General features: G+C 53.7%; 4 protein-coding genes across 4 annotated transcripts; all 4 read right to left on the bottom strand.

Moving 5' to 3' along the window:
- BDP55DRAFT_592833 (uncharacterized protein) lies at positions 1-1,205 on the bottom strand. Its single transcript, XM_060570942.1, has 3 exons — positions 900-1,205; positions 439-843; positions 1-353 (listed from the first exon to the last, which is right to left on the bottom strand). The coding sequence occupies exons 1-3, from the start codon at positions 948-950 to the stop codon at positions 123-125; spliced, it is 687 nt and encodes a 228-aa protein (XP_060423939.1). The 5' UTR covers positions 951-1,205; the 3' UTR covers positions 1-122.
- A 1,025-nt stretch (positions 1,206-2,230) lies between these two features.
- BDP55DRAFT_637197 (uncharacterized protein) lies at positions 2,231-3,141 on the bottom strand (the record flags this gene model as incomplete). Its single annotated transcript, XM_060572971.1, has 3 exons — positions 2,231-2,429; positions 2,625-2,879; positions 3,008-3,141. 3 exons carry the CDS (start codon positions 3,139-3,141, stop codon positions 2,231-2,233), a joined length of 588 nt encoding a protein of 195 aa, XP_060423938.1.
- A 1,474-nt stretch (positions 3,142-4,615) lies between these two features.
- Positions 4,616-7,696, bottom strand: BDP55DRAFT_366611 (integral peroxisomal membrane peroxin). The gene is made up of 3 exons (XM_060567081.1): positions 7,475-7,696; positions 5,431-6,846; positions 4,616-5,367 (listed from the first exon to the last, which is right to left on the bottom strand). The coding sequence occupies exons 1-3, from the start codon at positions 7,484-7,486 to the stop codon at positions 4,831-4,833; spliced, it is 1,965 nt and encodes a 654-aa protein (XP_060423937.1). The 5' UTR covers positions 7,487-7,696; the 3' UTR covers positions 4,616-4,830.
- A 1,294-nt stretch (positions 7,697-8,990) lies between these two features.
- On the bottom strand, positions 8,991-12,473 carry BDP55DRAFT_563669 (uncharacterized protein; the record flags this gene model as incomplete). The annotated part of the gene is made up of 1 exon (XM_060570265.1): positions 8,991-12,473. The coding sequence occupies one exon, from the start codon at positions 12,471-12,473 to the stop codon at positions 8,991-8,993; it is 3,483 nt and encodes a 1,160-aa protein (XP_060423936.1).
- Between the last annotated feature and the right edge of the window lie 6,404 nt (positions 12,474-18,877).

Raw genomic sequence — 18,877 nt, 5'->3', positions numbered from 1 at the left:
GTTTACCTTCACCGCTCTGTTTCCGCAATCTCTCCGCACACCATAGCCGTGGATGTGCTTACTTCCAACCAGGAGATGTTATTCGCTCCTAATACTACCACACGTGGCTAAATTCAGGATGCTTACGCTTTGAACAGTCTCCGAGAGCCTTTGGGATTCATATTGACACCTGCATCGTCACAGTTGTCTCCGCCTCTGACAACCACATTCCAATCGTCCTTGTGAAAAGCCTGCCCGCTGACAGTCATGCCTTGTCCTTGGTTCGCATCCAACTTGTCCCTACACTTTGACAAGACGCGCTGGACGCCGTCGGCAATGTCGCCAAACGAATCGATCTGCTTGGAGCTTTTGGCCTGCGTGGGACCAACATATCAGCCACTCCATCGTACCAAGCCACCAAATGTGTGGCCATCAAGGGGAGAAGAGCAAGATACTCACGTCATTGCACCACCAGATGCCCGTGCCATTCCGACAACTGACCCGCCCGCAATTTGCTGGCCCGGCCCCGTTCTCAGGCTTCCCCTGAATCGTCCTCAGGTAATCGATACTGAGGTGCGCGGCCGTCCTATTGGCCTCCCTGAAATTGTTACACAGCGTCTGGTCTTTATCCTCAAAGGTAGCTCTTTTCCCAATATCTGGCATCGCAATCTTGCCAAACTGGTCGTCAATATCGAAGGTCGGGTGCATATCGAGGACCTGAGCGGCCACCTCTTCGACCGTGCCTCTGAGGGAAAGCATCTTGCCGCTGCCGTCGGGGGAAGGGATTTCCCATCGGGGGATGAAGATTCCGTAGCCCGGGATGGGTCCGCCGGGGCTTGGGGCGTCTTGTCCAAATGCCCATGCCTGTTAATAGAGCTTTAGTTGCCATATCTTAGACGTGAATACACGATGTGACTTACCACGGTGACCAAAATGGCCCACGGGAACGAGATGGAGAGCGAGATGAACATGATTTCTGTGATGAAGTCTGTCTACAGTGGAAAAGTATACCAGCCTGGCAACACTTGACGCGGGGCTCATCTTTTCAAGTCGTTATCAACGTTGTTGCTTCGAAGAGGGGTAGCGTGAAGATCAGGGGCTGGCCGTTGCTCACGTCGTCTTGAATGTTTGGGCAACATCATCAGACGAAGTTAGACTCGACAACCTTCAATGCTCTGCCGAACCGCCACATTCCAGGTAGAGCAAGAAGACTCCGTAGATCTAATCCATAGACGACTTGGCGTCTATTTAAGTGCGCGATTGCCTTGTTCTCTGACATTTAAGCCGGAGTGTTGCCTCCTAGGTTCGGCACTTACCTCGGTCCTCAACTGCCCGAGGCAGTGATCTCTCAGGACTTGGAAGACAACTCATAACTGCATGTGACTACAACTCGTTCTGCATATTGCAATCAATGCGTACGACAAGAAGAATACTACGCAATCTTTGTCTACGGCTCCATGGACGGCGAAGCTACAATCCAAGTAAACATCACGAGAGGATGCAAGACCCAATGAGTTTGAACGGCGGAATGCAACCCGACGAAACAAGAAACACAACTAGTGTGGGCAATTCGTCGTCTATGAAGCGCCGGCAGCGAAACCAAACCTTGCCGTCCGATTAGACTCAAAATTGCCGTTTCATGCTCCCAGAGAGAAGCGATGCCCTTGTCCAAAGTTTCCAAACCCTCAACCACTGCGAAAGCCGAAATCGGCGAGGTAGTGTCGTCCATTACTAACGCGTCACATAGACGTGAGCTTACTGCACTCTTTGGTATTAGTGCGCATGAGGTGCAATCGCTGGTATCAAGTAAGGTAGGGTGCTGACTATTGTTTCGCTATCGGGATGCGTTGTGGCATTAGGCGTAGTCGAGTAACAGCAGAGTAGCTATCATAGTTACAGGCAGGTGAATCTGTCCAACTTTAATTGACCCCGAGCAGAGGTAACCAGCAAAGTAGCCAGTAGGATAGATACAAGTAATCTCATGTCTCATCAGGTTGACAAAGAGAAAGCTAGCTATATATAACATGGGAAAAAGGGGTATTCTAGTACAGTAGAATCATAGTATCTAGCCTGAAATCTGCGCCTCGTCAAGACTCCAAAGAGTCGCAGCCGGGTGAAAAGGGGGTATCGGAATGTCGCGGAACTCATTGTAGCGTAGGCGCGCGCTCATCATGCATATGCTCGTCGTGAATGCATCAGGAAAATCATCATCAGTAATAGTGAAAGGGAAAGAAGACCATCCGCGCGCTTCTCATAGGTCGCTCACAATTCCCTCATACGTCTCGTCGACGGTCGCCAATGCTCCCGTGGTAGTGCCGTAGCCCCTCTCCCTCTTCTTGCCCTTCTTTTGTAGTAGGGGCTGCTGGTTCGTCGCAGATGTTGTTATTGTATGCCGGTCTTCGCTGTACCACTGGAACACGGCACATAGGAAGCCAATGAAGAAGAGGAACCTAGAGAAAAAGCGCATCGTTAGTCAATCATCCCAATTCCGGTTGAGCCAAGCCGAAAAAGACTACATGTCTCCCCTACATGCATGCCTTTCCCCCCCCCAACGGATTGGACCGGACCAGAGATATCGTCGTAAAGAGACACGTGATGGAGTAAGAAAAATGACAGAAAAGAACAAAAAGGAACGAATTACTCACCACATCTTGACAGCCAACCCGACAACGACCCGCACCCCCTTCTTCTCCAACCTGTCGCCGTCCTGCCCCTCCCCCTCCTCAACACCACTCACACCAGCGCACACCACGACGGCGCAAAACGTGGCCAGCACCAGACCGGTCGCCTGGAACCCCAAATCCCCAAGCCTGTTCAGACAGCCGACCCCGCGCAAGAGGGCCGCGGAGAGGGAGACGCTGAGGAGGATCATCAGGGCCGGCGACGCGAACTCGGATAGCCTGCGGGTGCCGTCATCGTTAGCTATGCCTGTTCCGTTTGTATGACACGAGATCAATCTCGATGAGCGATACTCGATACCTCATGGGGAAAACGAATGGAGGGGGGAAAAAAGGGAGAAGATACTCACCAGTTCCAAATCTCAAAATCACCGCCATTGTACACCATGTAAATAATCCAGCCCTCAACACCGCCAACGACACAACACTCCAACCCCATCAGAATCCACCACGCAAAAGCCTCCAATCCGCCCCCGGCAGCCATCGCTCCCCCATCGCTCCCCTCACTCGACCGCGAACTCGAACTCCCCGCGCTGCCCCGACGTCCCCGTCCCGAGGAACGGTGAATCTGGTGGTTCGGGTTCCCCAACATTCTCTTCCCCTCCCCTGCTGCTGCTGCTGCCGCCGCTGCTACTTCCCTTCCCCCTAGACCCGCTTCGAGATCACACTCGACGACTGTGACGAGCGGATGATGATGATGATGTTTCCACGCCGCCTTTTCGTCTCGTTGTTGATACTGTTTCGGTGTTCGCTGCTGGTGGAGATGTTGCCGTAGTTGCTGTTGCGGACTCCCGGCCCGGGTGACGATGGCCATCAAGGCGAGGCGAGATGCGGCCTCCATCGGAATCGGTATCTATCGCGAACGTGGATATGGATGTGATTGTGGGCTGACGAGCTCAATCCGGTTCGATTGTGCCGAGGTTAACAACGTACGGATACGCAGCGTAGACATGCGAATTGCCCGCTGTCTAGATTTGGAGTTTTGGAGTAGTCGGTACAGTATGCTCGATAATACTCCGTATCAAGTTTGCGTCAAGTCGATGGTAAGTGAATAACTGCAACAAGAAGAAGAATGAGTAGCATGAGCAGAATCAGACGAGAAGAAAATGTGTAGGAAACTCATTTCAAGAAAAGTTAGGTAAAGGCGAAAAGAGAGAAACTTGAAATCGTGTGGACAAACCAAGGAACAACACGTTGACAAATTCCACCAGACCCCAAAACTTTAGGCATCATGGAAAATTATGTGACTGAACCCCTTCAATTAGATAACTTGGTATCATTGGGCTGTGTATGTATCCCTTTCTTTTCAGCTGGCTCCTGTCTCTCACAGTTTCTCCCTCTCAAAGGCTCGTGTCAGTGTGTCCCTTTCCGCGCCTCCCTTTTCTTCCGACATGCGACGGACCACCTGACCCCGTCACCATTCCCGTCCGCCGTCGCACCTGAGCCATCCATCTCACATCATCCACCCCCCCTTCCGTGCCCCCTCAGCCCTTTTTCCTTCATTTATTACAATACTCTTACCTATTTATTTCTGCCCTGCCCTGAGCAAGTTGCCCTTCTCGGACCCCCCGCAGCAAAGGCCCGTTACCCCGGACCCGCAAGACCCCGTGTCTCGATGCCCAGCTCGCCTGCGCACCACTCACAGCCGTCCGCCCTCTTTGATGAACTCTGTTCGGTTGCCGACCAGCCCAGCCCAGCCGACACACGTACATCCAGTGACCACTACATTTTCAAGCAAGAGTGATGGGGACAAACACACTTCATCACGCATATTTGTGGTCACACCCGTACGCAAGGTACCTTGCTCACAGGACCCCCAGGAAGCACCATCCGCCCTTCCCACCAAACCACATGTCAAAGCCCACAAAGAAGAGTGAGTGACTTGCTGCAGCCCGCGGCCTGCCGCGTCTGGTAGACTTAAACACACAACACGTGCGTGTTTTCTATCTCATTACCCCAAAATCATACACTGCTACCTTGACTTGCTTTGCCTTGCCTTACCGAATCGTGAACACTCTACAGCCGACAAACGCCGTCCATGCCCAACCCCCCCGTGCAGTGTACCGTACCGTACCGTACCGTACCGTACCATAACTTACCGTCCCAATCAGGATTCAATTATTGGTAAGAGTCATTCGTAATCTTGAGCCAACCCCCGGGACTTTGTCGCCCATTACTCCAAACTCATTCTGGCCTCATCGCCGATTCCCCATTGCCCGCCCTCCTTGCCCTGTAAGGCGAGGTTCAGCTTCAAACCCAGAGCCGAAGCTTCCTCTTCGCTCTTGGCCTCACTTGCCCTACGACTGCGGTCCTGCTCCTTGTCGGCTTTGCTGGCGACGCTCTTATCCGTCACTTTCCGTCGTAATGACGGCGCTTTGAAAAATGATCGTCCGCCGGAGCTCGTCGAGAGAGTTGATGCAGTGTCGTCCTTTTCTCTTTCCAGGTCCTTATCTGATAGGGTCAGGTCTTGCGCGGAGTGTGTAGGGGAAACCATCTGTTCTTCGAGCGTGCTGTACCTCTGCGTCGTCAAGGCGGGACCCGGGGGTCCTGTCGTGGGCGAGCCGGGCCGGGCTGAGCTCGGTGCTTGCGAGGCGTCCAGTTCGTGTGCCATTTCATCCTCCGAAACCTCCACCAGTTCGGCGTCACGGTACCACTTTCTCCGTCGTGTCCAACGTCCCCATCCGTCGGAGCCGCGACGTCCGCTTTGCCACTGGCCGACATGTGTTAGTCACGTACCTAGGTGCTGCACTCGGCTGCAATAGTCAAAGCTCACCTTGTTGTCGTAGTAGATCCATCCGTTCTTCCCAGGCTCCCCGTCATAGTCGATAGGTTCAGTCCCGTCATCTGGAACCCCGTCGACCCTCCATTTGCTTGCTTCAACCCACCGCCAGCGCATGTTGCTACCATCCTCAACTTCGGGCAGCTCAAATGTGTCTCGTGAAGGCACAGTGTTATTATGTTCATCAGTCCATGCCGATCGTTCATAGGCAAACATGCTCTGTGTCCAGCCAAGGCCGACCCATCGTCGTTGGTTCTCGTATATGATAAAGGTGAACTTGACACCCGCGTCCTTGCTCGTGGCATTGTTGCCATGCCTATGGGACTGCTTGCGCAACGCCTTGGTGAGCTCCGATGTTGCCGGCTTGGCCTGCACTTTTCCATTCTCTGCCGCGGTGATCTGGACCGGGACAGCTTTGACGGGCTTCTCAAATGTCAAACCCGTGACCAAGGCTGCTGTCCTCCGGATCGTGGCGCTCCGCCATAAAAGCGTTCGGGCGACTCGCAAGAATCTGGCATGCCATGTCAGCACCAGAGTGCCGAAAAGCAGAGCCACTCGTCGAGTCGTGATGATTCGTAGTGGTGGAAGCGTCAAGGCCATCCAAACAGGCGTGCAAAACAATATCCGCACGAAAAGCGTCGTCAAGGCTGGTCGTGTTGTGGCAGACGTAGGGGTTCGTTGGGTACTGAGGAAGTCGGTCAATTCAAGGAGTGGCTCGAGCAAGAGGTTACATCGCCCAGTGAACTCCTTCAATGTCTCAACAATCTCGTCCAGTGTCTTCTGGTGCCTTGTATTCGTCGCCTCTGACTCGCCCCGTTGGTGACCCTTGGTCGTGTTCGTGGTTGTATTGCTCTTGGGCGTCGATTTCTGTGCCTTGCCCCCGGCCGTACCTCCGATGCTCTGCGCGCCGCCGGGATCCTTGGAAGCTGGCTCTGTCCACCCACTACTGCTCAGCGGACTGAAGCGCCTGCCATACATCCCCAGTATCAAGGTCAGGACGACGACAATCGGTCCCGCCATGCGCACAACAATGTCGCCATAGAGGACGATGGCCCAGAAGGACGCCAGCAAGAGGAAGCTCTCCCACGGATCGTCGGTCGTCCATGTCAACAACCCGGCAAGCTTATTGAGGGGTAGTAGGAACGGATGCGAGTATGCTAATGCGCGGGTGATTTGCGGCGGCGTTGCTAGGAGCAGGGGCGACTTCTGATGAACGATAATGGTGGACTGGCGGGACGAGCGGCTTGGAGTGGTTGCGGCGAGGGTGACGGGGGAGAAGGTCGCGTAGGTGGGAGGCGCGCCGGAGGGTGTGCCGTCGAAGCCGGAGCCCTGGGAAGGATCGTTTACGGAGTCGGCATCGGCGCCGCGGTGGGCCTTTGGGGTCGACATATGGACTAGCCAGGGCGTATCCTGCAGCGGGTGACGCAATGGTTAGCCTGGCTGTGGGTTGGAATAAGGATGGATGCGTAGGTAGGTGGATGGATGCAGCCGTGGCAAGCCGCCCGTCAGTGAAGCCGGAAGGGGGATGAGGTGTGCGGAACAGATGCCATTTGGGGTGAAATGCGATGTGCGATGAGTGTGGATGGGATAGAAATGTGAGGCAAAGGACAGAGGGCAGACGAGCGGGAAGGTTATGACGTGGCTGATGCGTTGAAGGATGCCAAAGCGTAGAGGCAGCTGAGCAGCAAGACAGAGAGACAGAACAGAGACAAGAGGCAACCGGGGTAGCTCCGTGACAGCGTGACCGTGTCTTTCTGTCTTGTCTGTGTGCCATCTGCTGCCAGCAGCTGTCCCAAGCTCAGCTCCAACAATCTGAACAAGGCCAGATAGACAGACCGGGAAGCAGACAGACATGCAAACAAGCCGCCTCCGTCTCTCTCTTCCTGTGTCTCTCGGCCATGGCGGAACAGGGCGGAGCCGGTGCGCTCCAAGTGCTGGGTATCCGCAGGCTGCTCCGTAATGACGAACAGACTACAGGGCAAGGATGATGGGCGAGGGTCGGGGGTGGGGGTGATTCGGGGAAGGGTCTCTCTCTCACAAAGGCAGCCATCAATGTCCGAAATCCTCCACTGCTTCCGCAGACTTTCGGGGCCGCTGCGGCTTCTGCGCGTTGTCGTTGTCGTTGTCGTCGTGCTCGATGCCTTTGAGAATGTAAAGGTTGACTCGGATCAAGTATTGGTGTTTGGTAGGTGGGATTCGCCAGAGAGAGGGCACAGCGGTGGTTGTCCCAGGATGATTGAAGAGAAGGAATAAGGGGTCGGAGAAAACGACGCTCTCCGCGATGGCATGCGCTTATCCTCCCAAGGCCGAATTTGATCGCAATTGTCTGACTCTGTGGATCGCAACGTCATCGGTTTCGGTCGTAGGTCGTAGGCAGTCGTAGTTAGTCGTGGATCCGGTCGTCGCAATTGCTTGCTGGTCGCACTTTAAAGTGTCCGTCGCGGCATCGGAATGGCTGGGTCTTGTCCGGTTACTCTCTTTGCACGCGAGACGGGTATTTGAGTTCTAAACAGCAGTTGATTTTAGAGCCGAAAGATGAAGCAGAGAGGAAGATATGAGCAAGGTAAGATAAGTAAAGAGGAGAGAGTACAAAAGAAATTGCAAATGGCAAAGATTCGGGAAAGGCGCTGAAAAAATGCGACGAGAATTGCGCTGCTGCACCCAGCTGGAGCTTCTGAGGCCCCTAAGCCGGCAAGGTAAGGTACCTAACACCATAGGGCAGCTTTCCCCGTTGGTCATTCCCCACGTGCCTGTGCTACTGAGGTATTTGGGGTAAGCTCCGGCCGCTGCTCTGACGGGCCCCAACCTCTCATCTCACCCAGCCTTTCACCTCTCACATCTCACCCGAGCTCTCACTTCAACCCCGGCAATCAATCACATGCAAATTCACACCCCCCAAGACGCCTAAAGCTCCCATCCATCCATCCCCAGGTTACCCAAGGGAAGGCTGTCGATCCACTATTCATCCCAGCTGCAACTCATCCCGCATAAAGTACACCGTACGGAGTAAGGGTACGGATAGAGATGGTCACGACCATGGATCTCAGTCCAAGACTGAAGTAAGTCCGGATAACAAGTGACCGATGCTCGACGTGCCTGGACTTCGGATCATGACTCTCATCTCACTGCCACCATCTATCTTCACTCACAACCATTCGACGAAGCTATCTCACAAAAGTCTTGATCAACATAGTTTCAATTTGTGCTGCAACGCTCATTCGGGCATGTAACTGATAGCGCTCAACCAACACCATATCTCCATGTCGATAGCAATAGAAAACTCTCGTAACATCCACCATGTTTTCCTTGTCCCTAAAACGCCTAAATCAGTCCACCCTGCATATGAGTAGCATCGCTACTCCGCTTCGGAGTCTCCCATGTCTCTTGCGAAAGCCAGTCTACCTAGCAATGTACGGATTACCGAGCCCAAATTGGGATTCACGGTCTCAGGGAAGAAGAAAACCCCCTTGACGCCGTTTAGTCATTCATACACAACAACACTGCTCCCGGATCATCCATCGCCCTCGCCCTCGCCCTCACAGTGACGCCTCATATCAAAACAGGTGCTGCATATCCGGGTTCTTGGCTGAAAGCCATCGATAGAACTTGGTCGCCTGCAGCTTTGCTCCACGTTGGCTACCCGTTACCGAGTTGGCCTCAAACACCAGTCTCTGCTCCAACTTCTCGCCCTTCTCCGTCTTGAGCTTCAACTGTACTGTCGTTCCCGCCATCTTTGCTGCCTCGACTAGGCTGGCATCCACAACCGCCTCCATGCCGTCCTCCTCCTTGCTTCGCATGATGCTGCTCGATTCGTCATCCGTGTTGAATCGCAGGAATTTTCCCGGCTGCACCCAATGCTGACTGCCCTGGTGAAACTCCGACACGTCGATAAAGTTTTCAGCATCCCTCTTGCCTCCCAGAGCAGGAGACGCCGCTGCACTTCGGTCGATGAGAGGCGACTGAAGCGCCGCAGGCGTGACCCGCGGCGACTCTGATGCCCGGACTGCACGCCACTGCTCATTGTTGACCAAGCTGGCGTGTGTCAACACCTTGGGGGTACTACTACCCGAGGCAGTGCCGTTGCTCGTGCCAATCACCACCGTCTGTTTGATCGTCCCTCGCTCCTGGTCATCGTGAGCACTGCTACTGCTCATGCTAGCAATACTCATGCGAGGATCGGGTCGGCGAGCGGCGCTCTCGGCGCTGGCAGCGCTGGCACTTCGCGGGGGTTGAGGAAACGGGCTGTACAACGATGGCGACGCTGCCTCCTTGATACTCTTAGTGGACAGAGCGGGCGACGGCTGTTGGCTAGCCCTCGTCATTTGATCGAGATGAATTCCTTGGCTTGGCTTTTGAGGCAGTGGATGTCGGAGTGGCGCTGACTCAACAAGGTCTAGGACTGGCTTGGATGGCAGAGGTCGACGCACTGCCTTTTCAGAGCTGGCTGCGTCGTTAACCAAGTCTGCGATTTGCAGCTTGGGGCTTATACGAGGAACTTCCTTGTCTAGACTCGGCGATTTAGAAGCAGTCTTCATCGCGGTCTGGGCCAAGCTTGCCATTGATGTTTGGTCCATCTGAGTCTGGTTCTCGCTCGCTGGCGGAGCTCGTATAGTTTCCGCCGCCAGATGTGCACTGTCTTGAGCATTCTGCCTCTGAGAAGCGTTACTCCTGGCAATCTCACTGAGCGCAGACCGCTCGGTTGCTGATACGACTGTTGGCTGACTCGATTCTGGTGATACGGTACTCATAGGCGCGCTGCCCTCAGTCATAGGAGTGGAATTGGGAATCGAAGTTGGCCCGTTCACAGCGATCTCTGCGGATGCTTTCTGAGGAGTCGCTGGGGTTCCAAGTGCGACTGTGACGGGTCCTCCATTGGTGTTCGCGGGGACGGGAGTCGCGTTCTCCCTGCTAACAGCTCGATCCTTGGACGGCGAAACTTGGGCAGCATCGCCCATTGTCACATCCTCCTTATCAACTGCTGCCCTGTCTTTTTTGGCTGACAGACGGGTGCCAGCAGCGGCTCCAGATCTCCCCGTCATCCAACTACTCTCGCTCAGCCGCGACGTAGGGCGCACCTCTTGAGTGCTGCGCCGGGGAGGCTGCTGAGGTGTTGTTGGGCCTTCCTCGATATCCGCCATGTCGTCATCTGAATCTTGGCCATTTCTGCGCTTAGGCTCTACGTAGTCTTCGTCGTCTGAGTCGTCAGCTGGAGGAGGATTGTCGCCAAAGTCGTACATATCAACATCTGGTACGGGATCCGAGTCCGATGCCGAAGCAAACGACGGCAGCTTCGCGGGAATCGTCGCAGTCGTCGCCGTCACCGTCGTCGACTCCACTTCAGCTCCTGTCGGTGATTGCCTTGCCTGCACATGGGCCAGCATGGCCTCGAACGAGTCGTATCCACGGATCTCAGCATACTTCTTTCTCGCGTTGTTGGCCGGGTCCAAAGGATCAGCAGATCGGTCTGGGTCGTCAAGTAGCAAAGGCTTCAGAATGAACTTCACGCCTAGCCAACCAAGCCGAGTGTTTCCGTTCTTTTCAAACCACAAAACGGGAACGTCCCTGTCCAACTCACGCGGCTCGCCATCTCCGTAACCAGGCGCCCAACCACCGATGCCTTCGTCATTATATGTATAGCATGTAGGTCGGATCTTCTTGTCGCAAAGCTGCGTGTCACTGAGCCAGCCATCCCATCCGCACATCTTCAAAGATGTCCAGCCCAGAATCATAACGATGTAGAGCTTGTTGCTCCTTGGCCATTTTGCGTGGTAAATGTCACCTGGGACTGGGTTCATGATATGATCCACACCGCGTTGCTGTTTCTCCTCCAGTGGCCTGGCGTCCAACTTCGTTTGGTAAGATCCGGCGCTGTTAGGGGGCGCCTGGAATGATGAATCAGAGACTGACGGGTGTCTGACGGGAGCCATCGTGTGAGCGGCCGACTGTCGTTTGCCGCCGGATTTCGGGCCGTGCAGCTGGTTTAGGGGCTTGTAACCATTTTCGAAAGCAAGGCGGACGCATTCATTGTTTATTGCAGCGAGCTCCTCTGTGCAGTCCACGACGTGAAATCCAATGGTTTCAACCGCTAACTTGTGCTCCTTCTTCTGGTGACCATGCGAAGCTCCGTGGAGATGCTTGGCTGCGGCTGCCAGTGCGTTTTGCTTGAAATGCACACCGTGCTCGTCGCATCGCAAAATGTAGAAGACGTCCTCGAATTTGACGATATTGTGTTTGTACTCCGCTTTCCCGTTCTGATAGACTTCGGCGAATGTGATCGTCCTGGGGGCTATCGACTGTGGCGTATCAGTTCTCGCGCGCTTCAGATCCGCATCTCTAGATGACATGTCGCTAGCATCAGACTTCCTCTTTGCCATCTTGAGGCGGTCAGGGTGGGAGTCTGCAGACTGTCTCAACCCATCTTCCGCTCGTAACATGGCGCCTTGCGCAAAGTTTCTCGCATCGCCCGCATGTAGTCTGTCCATACGGGAGCCCATCGGTCCAGCATTCATGGGCGGCAGAGGTCCCCGGTTGCTACGATCGGCTAGGTTAGGCTGAGAACCATTGACAGGCTGTCCAGATCCGGCTCTTGGAGGGCCGTAATGATTGCTTCCTAACGTAGGAACATGAGGTTGCGAAGGAAGCACTCTAGGGGCCCCATTTGCCGCGGGATTGTTCGCCTGTCGATTCGAGTGATACAAGGCTGAAGTGCGAGGCGAGCTCTGCTGCGGGCCAGCCTGATTATGGTGAATCCAGGCCTGTCCTTGATTTGGGTGGCCCTGATTAACCTGCTGTGACTGACGAATTTGATGGTCTAGTTGAGACGGCATCGGAGCTGAGCTACCTTGCCCAGGCATTCCATTTGCTGGCCGCTGCTGAACGGGCTGATTTGGCACCATTGGACCTTGTGGCAAAGGCTGACGTGGCTGCTGGGGAGGTGTGCTCAGGGGCATGATCGAGGGCGAGCCGCGCCCAACTGGACCAACGCGTGCGCCACCAATCTGAGCCGACGGATTTGTTGATGGCGTACGTCCCAGCATGCCAGCGTTCGGGGCGTATCCGGCGTTGCGCACAGGGTAGTTGCCGGGGACGGGGAAGCCTATGTGATGCTCTCGAAGAGCGTCCGTTTCGCGTCTTGCGCGGTCCTTTTCCTCGGCATCACGCCGTTGTTGGCAGGCGGCATATCGATGGGATCGTATTTCGTGCTGGTACTTTTGGAGAAGCTCGCGAGCTTTCTGGGGCAGATTTAACGTGTCGGCGAAGCGGGCCTCGTCGTCGAGATCGTGGCATGCGTCACGTTGCTGTTGGGTGAACTTGGCGTTTACGTTCTCCTTTTCAGCCTCGAAGCGGGCTTTAAGCGCTTCAAACTCTGCAAACCAGCGTTTGCGATCCTGGTCTAGATCTGGTTGACCATTTTGCGACATGGTCGCAGTAGAAGATGAGATGCTCGTCATGGCGACGAAGCTGGGTCTATTTTACGAGGAAGAGAGTCTGGCTTGTTCACCCGGCAGAGGTTGTACTCAAAGACTCTGCTGATAGTAAGTTGACTGACTCAGTTTGGACAACCCATGCCCAAGACTCAGCCACTGAAAGAACCTATTTCAAACGCGGCATCAGATACTGCAGTCCAGGATATCTCAACATTGCGGCTCAACGGGGTAACTGAAGTGAGGGATCTGTCGGTAATGACTGTACCTCAGGGTGATTAGGACAGAATGAAGTATTATTCACTCAATGACCAAAGTCAAGTAGTCTGCTCGATACTCGGCAGTTTACTGCGAGATTCGTAGACCGCAAAGAGAGGGACGGACAATATCGACGATTAGTCAATTAGTCGAGATGTGACTCTTGACTAGATGTCCTTGACAAAGGCAGAACGAACGCGATGCGTAAGGCGGTACGCAAGGGGTCCTAGCGATAAGCCTCGATGTCTCCTAGACAAAGGGGATTGCGAGATGAATAGTCGATGAGAAGCAAAGAAAAGAAAAAATGATGAGACCTCGATGTGTAGTCGTCAGGAACAAAGTACCCAAGGACGGCCCAGACGAAAGGAACTCTCGGGTTGGTAGGCGGCGTAGGCAGGCGCGGCGGTGGTAGTGAGACGTGTGGTCGTGGGTGGAGTTGTGTAGGTGGCAACTAAACGACGTCTGCCTATTGGGATTGCTTGTAGTTCGTACGGATTACCTGCTCGGTCCCGGTTAGGATATTGTGCCAGGCAGACATAGAGTGAAAATGAATTAGATCCAGATCCCAGATGCAAAGATGCGGGACCCCTCGTCTATCCGTATGGTGGTGGTCGAAAATAGAACTGGAAGCTGTCAAGGGCGCCAGTACTTGCCACTTGGAGAGTGAAGTTGTTTGGACCGGGGGGTGTGGGAAGGTGAAGAAGAGGTGGGTGTGAAAGGCGAAAAAAAAAAAAGATGAAATGGGGGCGCGTGGTCGGTAAGAAGACGGTAGAAGGATGACAAACAACAAAGGATAAGAAGGAGGGTGCAAACGGTGAGTGACTGGGAAGATGAAGATGGCCAACGATGACCGGTGATGAATGATGGATGAGGGGCGAATATGTTGGGTAAATGGGTTAAGGTAAGGTAAAAGGTATGGGAAGGTATGGAAAGGGCGAGGAGTGGAAAGAAAAGAAGAAGGGAAATTAGTTCATTGTTTCGGGAAAGAGCAAGTGCTGTTGGGCCTGCCAATGAATGGCACTACTACTACATAACAACCGCCAGCTAAGTTAGAATGGCAGGTGCGCCTGTGCCGCCCATTGCTTCCTCTTACCATGCCATCATAGACAAGGTGAGGAAGGACCAACCAGACCGGGGAGTAACGTGAAGCAGGTACGGACAAGGTGAGGTAAAGAAAGAACCAACTTTACTAGGTAGATACCCGGTAAGGCAAGGTAAAGCAATTGGAATGGAACCGCTCATCGCCAAGTACGTACCTGATATGCTTGCTATTCTACTGATCCCTTGAGATATTTGGCAAACAGTCAGAGCCCACGCCAACTAAAGAATGATCCTACTACGGAGTACAAGAAGCGAGACGTCCAGTTATTCCTACGATTGGATACTCGGAAGGGGGGGGGGGGGGGGGAGGGAGATGGGTGTCGGTGTCTAAGTAGAAGTGTGCAGCAAGACATGTGGAATGAGGATGGGCCGAGAAGAATGATGAATACTTTTAAGAAGAAAAAAAGGTAAGACCAGGGCCTACAGTGCTGAGTGCGGACGTATCCGTAGGCAGAATGCTCATTTGGTGGCTACTTGTACCAGACCAAGCTAGACTAGAGACAGCTGGAGTACGTCTGACTGGGCTGGAGTGTGCATGATGAGATAATCAGAGAGAGTGTGTGTGTTGGGTTGTGTGTGTGTGTGTGTGTGTCAAGCACATGCAAGCTGTCTCTGGGGGCTTTTGGTTTATCAGCGCCAACGCCGTACGGGTATTCGTACCTCCTACGGATACAGCAAATCGATTTATTGTCTATCTTTTTTTCCCCCTGCTCCTCCACAGCTCGCTCGCCTTTACGGAAAGAGAGACATTGCTCTCTCTCTCTCTCTCTCTCTCTCTCGGACCCGGCTGGGATTGGACAGCCATACGGCCAAGCCTTTTGGAGCATTAGATACGTACCTGCTACTTTAGTAGGTATTAACCCTTTTCATCTTTGAGTTGCTGACACGGCAAGGTACCGGGGTACGTAGACTTCTCTAGGGACGGACCCAAGGATACCTTACACACTGGCTGACCGCGTATCTTAAGTCCGCGCATCTTTCTCTCTCACTCTGATGCTCACTTTCACTCCATGTTCTGTCTTTCTCTCAAACACTCTCTCCTGGTCTCGCACTCTGACTATTATCCCACGCAATGGAGCCATCCGCCACTGCCCACCACTCATCGGAAACCCTACTCAGAAATGGACGTAGCGTTCCGAAGTGTGGGTACCCCCGTCTCAGAAGCTCCAGAGGTACGGAGTACTTACTTCACAGGCTCCCGCTCACTCATTAGGGTACGAAGTACGGACGGTAAGGCGTGCCAATCCCCTCGACCGCGTATCCGTTATTATACTCCGTACCATACGAAGTATTCGTACGCCCATAGCCTTAGCTACAGTGTTCCTATTACACTCGTGGCACTGTAGGCTGAATCCGTACCCAAGCTCTCTCCTCCAGCTCGGCGCCACGCCCACTCAGTCCAAGCCCGCCTCTCCAAATATCTCCAAAGAAATCCACACAGTCATTCATTGAACTCCCATCGAGCACCATCTCATCCCATCCCATCTCAAAAAGTGTTGGACCGTGAGCTTCGACTCGCTGTGTGCAATATTGGACGTATCCGATTAGCCGAACATGTCCTCACCATTGGGTATCTCGTCGCATTGGGGAACTCCTCAGCGAGCGCCGCCAAAACACGCCAATTCGCCGCTCTCAAACGCCGTCGGGCTCACACTTCCATGTTCCACCCCCGACTGCCGAGTCACTCAATGATTATCTCCGGCCCCGTTCATCTCCTCGCTCTCGTGAGGGCGAGGCAGAAAAACTTTCAAAGACACCAAGATTGCCATCGATCCATCATCCCCGTGGCCCTAGCCTCTCGCTCTCCCCTCTCATACACCCGGGGACCCACCACCACCACCACACCATTGATCCCTTAAAGAGGGGGGAAAGCGAACCTGCTGCTCGCCCTCTCACTGAACACTAGGTACGAGACTCCATGGGTTCCATGGGCTCCAGGGAGACAGGAGCAATCCGCACGGTATCTGGATTGCACCAAATCCCCGTATCACCCTGCGCCCCGCGCCCATGGCCGCCATGCTCCCATGATTATGAAGTGTATCCGTCCTCCGTGCTCCGTACTTTACCAGCTTACCATTGACCACCATCAACTAGGTAATCGTACCCTTGCCTTGCCATGCTACAATATGCCATGCCGCTATGAGTAACCACCCTAGTCACTCACTCACACACTGCTCACCTCCTTATCTCATCTCACCTCACTTAACCTCACCTCATCACACAAAGTGTGACAACGTCAGTCACCGCCGCGGCGCCGCCCTTCACCTTACCGGTCCTACGAGGCAGCCGAAGCCTCGGATCGATACGCAGGTACCTTACTTGTCTTCTTCTGACTCTTTTCTCAAACACATTGGACAAAAAGATTGCATGGCAAAGTCTGGGCATGGCTCTCCCACCGGTCTGACAGAACGTAAATCAGACTCAACCAGACCCTCACTCGTCAGTTTCTCCGCGTACTCTACAGCCTAACTGGACCCGTGACTTGGCACCACTCGCGAGGCAGGGCACGGGTATATTGCGCCGTCATCCAGTTCATAATAGCGTATTTGATTGGTTCACCATTGAGCATTTTTGGTAATTTTCGCCCGGCGTCCCACGCGACTCATCACGGACCCCCTGCCAAACTATTCCTTTCCCTGGCGTATTTGCACTTTCACCAGGACATTGGATCAGCCTGTACAGTCCGGGAGACGTCAGGTCGATCGGCATCGTGATCAGGGCCGACGAACATTGGCTTGCTTGCACCTTGTTTCCCGCCCACTTACAGCTTACCTTATTCCTCTTGGTAGTTCCCGAGATCCGTGTACACTATTACGGCGGGAGTGTTCCGTACACGTTTTCACTCTCGGCCTGTCTTCACCTCGCCTTTAGGTACTAATGTTATCATGCTACGAAGTATTCGTACTCCGTACAGCGCACGCACTGGGCGGTGGCACACATCCGACATCCGTCATCCACTCACTCATCCATGTCGCAGTTCAGTTGAGAGTTGCGGATTCGAAATTCTCAGATGATGCCGCTATTCCAAGACGGACCATGATTCCGCGTAGCCCAACTCAAAACATGCCTTTTCTATGATTTATCCCACTCGAAACTGCTCGCTCGCCATGTCCGCGGCCCGCGTGGCATCTTGTCCGTGGATCCCTTTACAATTTGAACCCCCCCCTTTTCCGGAAATGCATGCACGCACCATGACCAAACCATGCGCTGCCGGCTGCCATACCGTACAGATCTATACGGCGGAATCGTCGCCGTACTTTTCCTTTCTACTGCTATCTCATCACAGTAGAGCGTAATTTGACTTTTGGGCCTTTCTCTATCCGTACCGTCTGATTTTAATGCCATCCTGGTCTCCCCCCGTTCGCCGTGGATTCCTGAGCCGAACACACACAACATGGGCAAAAGCAACTGATACTTGCTGCCCCCTTCTTGGCGTCGCACTGAACACGCACTCCCAGGCGCACCAGCGGCGCAAACGCCCAACCAACTCGCAGGAAACTAACACACAATGCTTGCAATGCTTGTTGACATTCTTACCGAATGAAGAAACTATTTCCACTATCCACCACCACGCAAAACCACATTAATATTCTGTGCACGCAAGCATTTTTTTCAATCTGTCCAACATGCTCCCGTACTCTGTCTGTATCCGTAGTCCCCTTTGCTTGTCTTGTTGGCCCCTCTCTCAAAACATTAATTTGCTTCCGCTGCCCGAATGTCCGTCCCAATGATTACTTATTAGCCCTCAAACTTCATACTCGGTTCCGCACAGTCATGAACTGTATCTTGACAGGTTACCGCATTAGCCTTTCCGTACCTTCTCGGCGCCGCCTCACGATACCGACACCTACTGTACCTGGCTCGGTGTTCGCATTCAAAACTCTATGCAGCCCAGTGCAACTTCGTCCAGCTGAACCATATTGGTCCCCCGTTATCCGTACTCCTGTCTATTTCTGTGACTCAATCCCAATCTGGTGCAACTCTAATATCTACTGCGGACGGTCAGCCCGATATACCCATACGCACCCGCCATTACTCATGCAACTAAGTGATAGAGCGTGCGCGCTGCGCAATGCCTCTATTCAATGCAGCCAACGAGCGTTCGGTACTCGGGACCCGTGTGCTCGTGGACGTCCTGTCAGACAATAAACTACAACATCTGTGGCTGTAGCTTGAATTTGCGTTCCTGAGACCTGAGTGAGCCGTGCATACCGAGATAAGTGTAGGGCGTAGGTATCTGTACGGAGACATTCGCCCAAATATTACAGCTGACATGCAGAGCTTGACTCAAATGACGCCATTCATACCATGGATTACACATCCATGGTCAGTCATGAAAGGAAACACGGAGGCAGAAAGCAACCAAATGTGGAGGAATGAAAGTCCGGATTGCCCGGCGTGCCGGCCTCCTGAAGTTCCTCGGCCGCAAGGAGGGTCCCCCATAGTAGCCGAGACTTCGTAATGTCGTACAAATCCGAGAATCCCATCCCCTTCAATATCGGCATCCCACAATATGGGGCCCAATCAGGGATCCTTTTTTGCGAAAGCGAACAACTCTGTAACTCTGATGGGACCCGTGCCTCTACTGTACAAGCCTGGGGCGAACCAGTCCCCTCTAGGCTCTAGCATTTCTCTAACACCTTGCCAACGCAAGGTCA

Source organism: Colletotrichum godetiae (assembly GCF_030913485.1).
Source record: "Colletotrichum godetiae strain CBS 193.32 chromosome Unknown BDP55scaffold_64, whole genome shotgun sequence".
In the NCBI taxonomy this organism is placed as follows: Eukaryota; Fungi; Ascomycota; class Sordariomycetes; order Glomerellales; family Glomerellaceae; genus Colletotrichum; species Colletotrichum godetiae.
Note: the sequence above shows the minus strand (reverse complement) of the source record. Positions and strands in the feature narration are given on the sequence as shown.

Bases quoted from the DNA above. Each gene is read 5' to 3' on its own strand.
- BDP55DRAFT_592833 (XM_060570942.1), bottom strand. From the start codon at position 950: ATGTTCATCTCGCTCTCCATCTCGTTCCCGTGGGCCATTTTGGTCACC. The intron at 844-899 runs GTAAGTCACATC...CTCTATTAACAG, and splicing joins GGGCCATTTTGGTCACCGTG to GCATGGGCATTTGGACAAGA. The intron at 354-438 runs GTGAGTATCTTG...GGTCCCACGCAG, and splicing joins GCATCTGGTGGTGCAATGAC to GCCAAAAGCTCCAAGCAGAT.
- BDP55DRAFT_366611 (XM_060567081.1), bottom strand. The intron at 5,368-5,430 runs GTGAGCTTTGAC...CATGTCGGCCAG, and splicing joins GGATCTACTACGACAACAAG to TGGCAAAGCGGACGTCGCGG.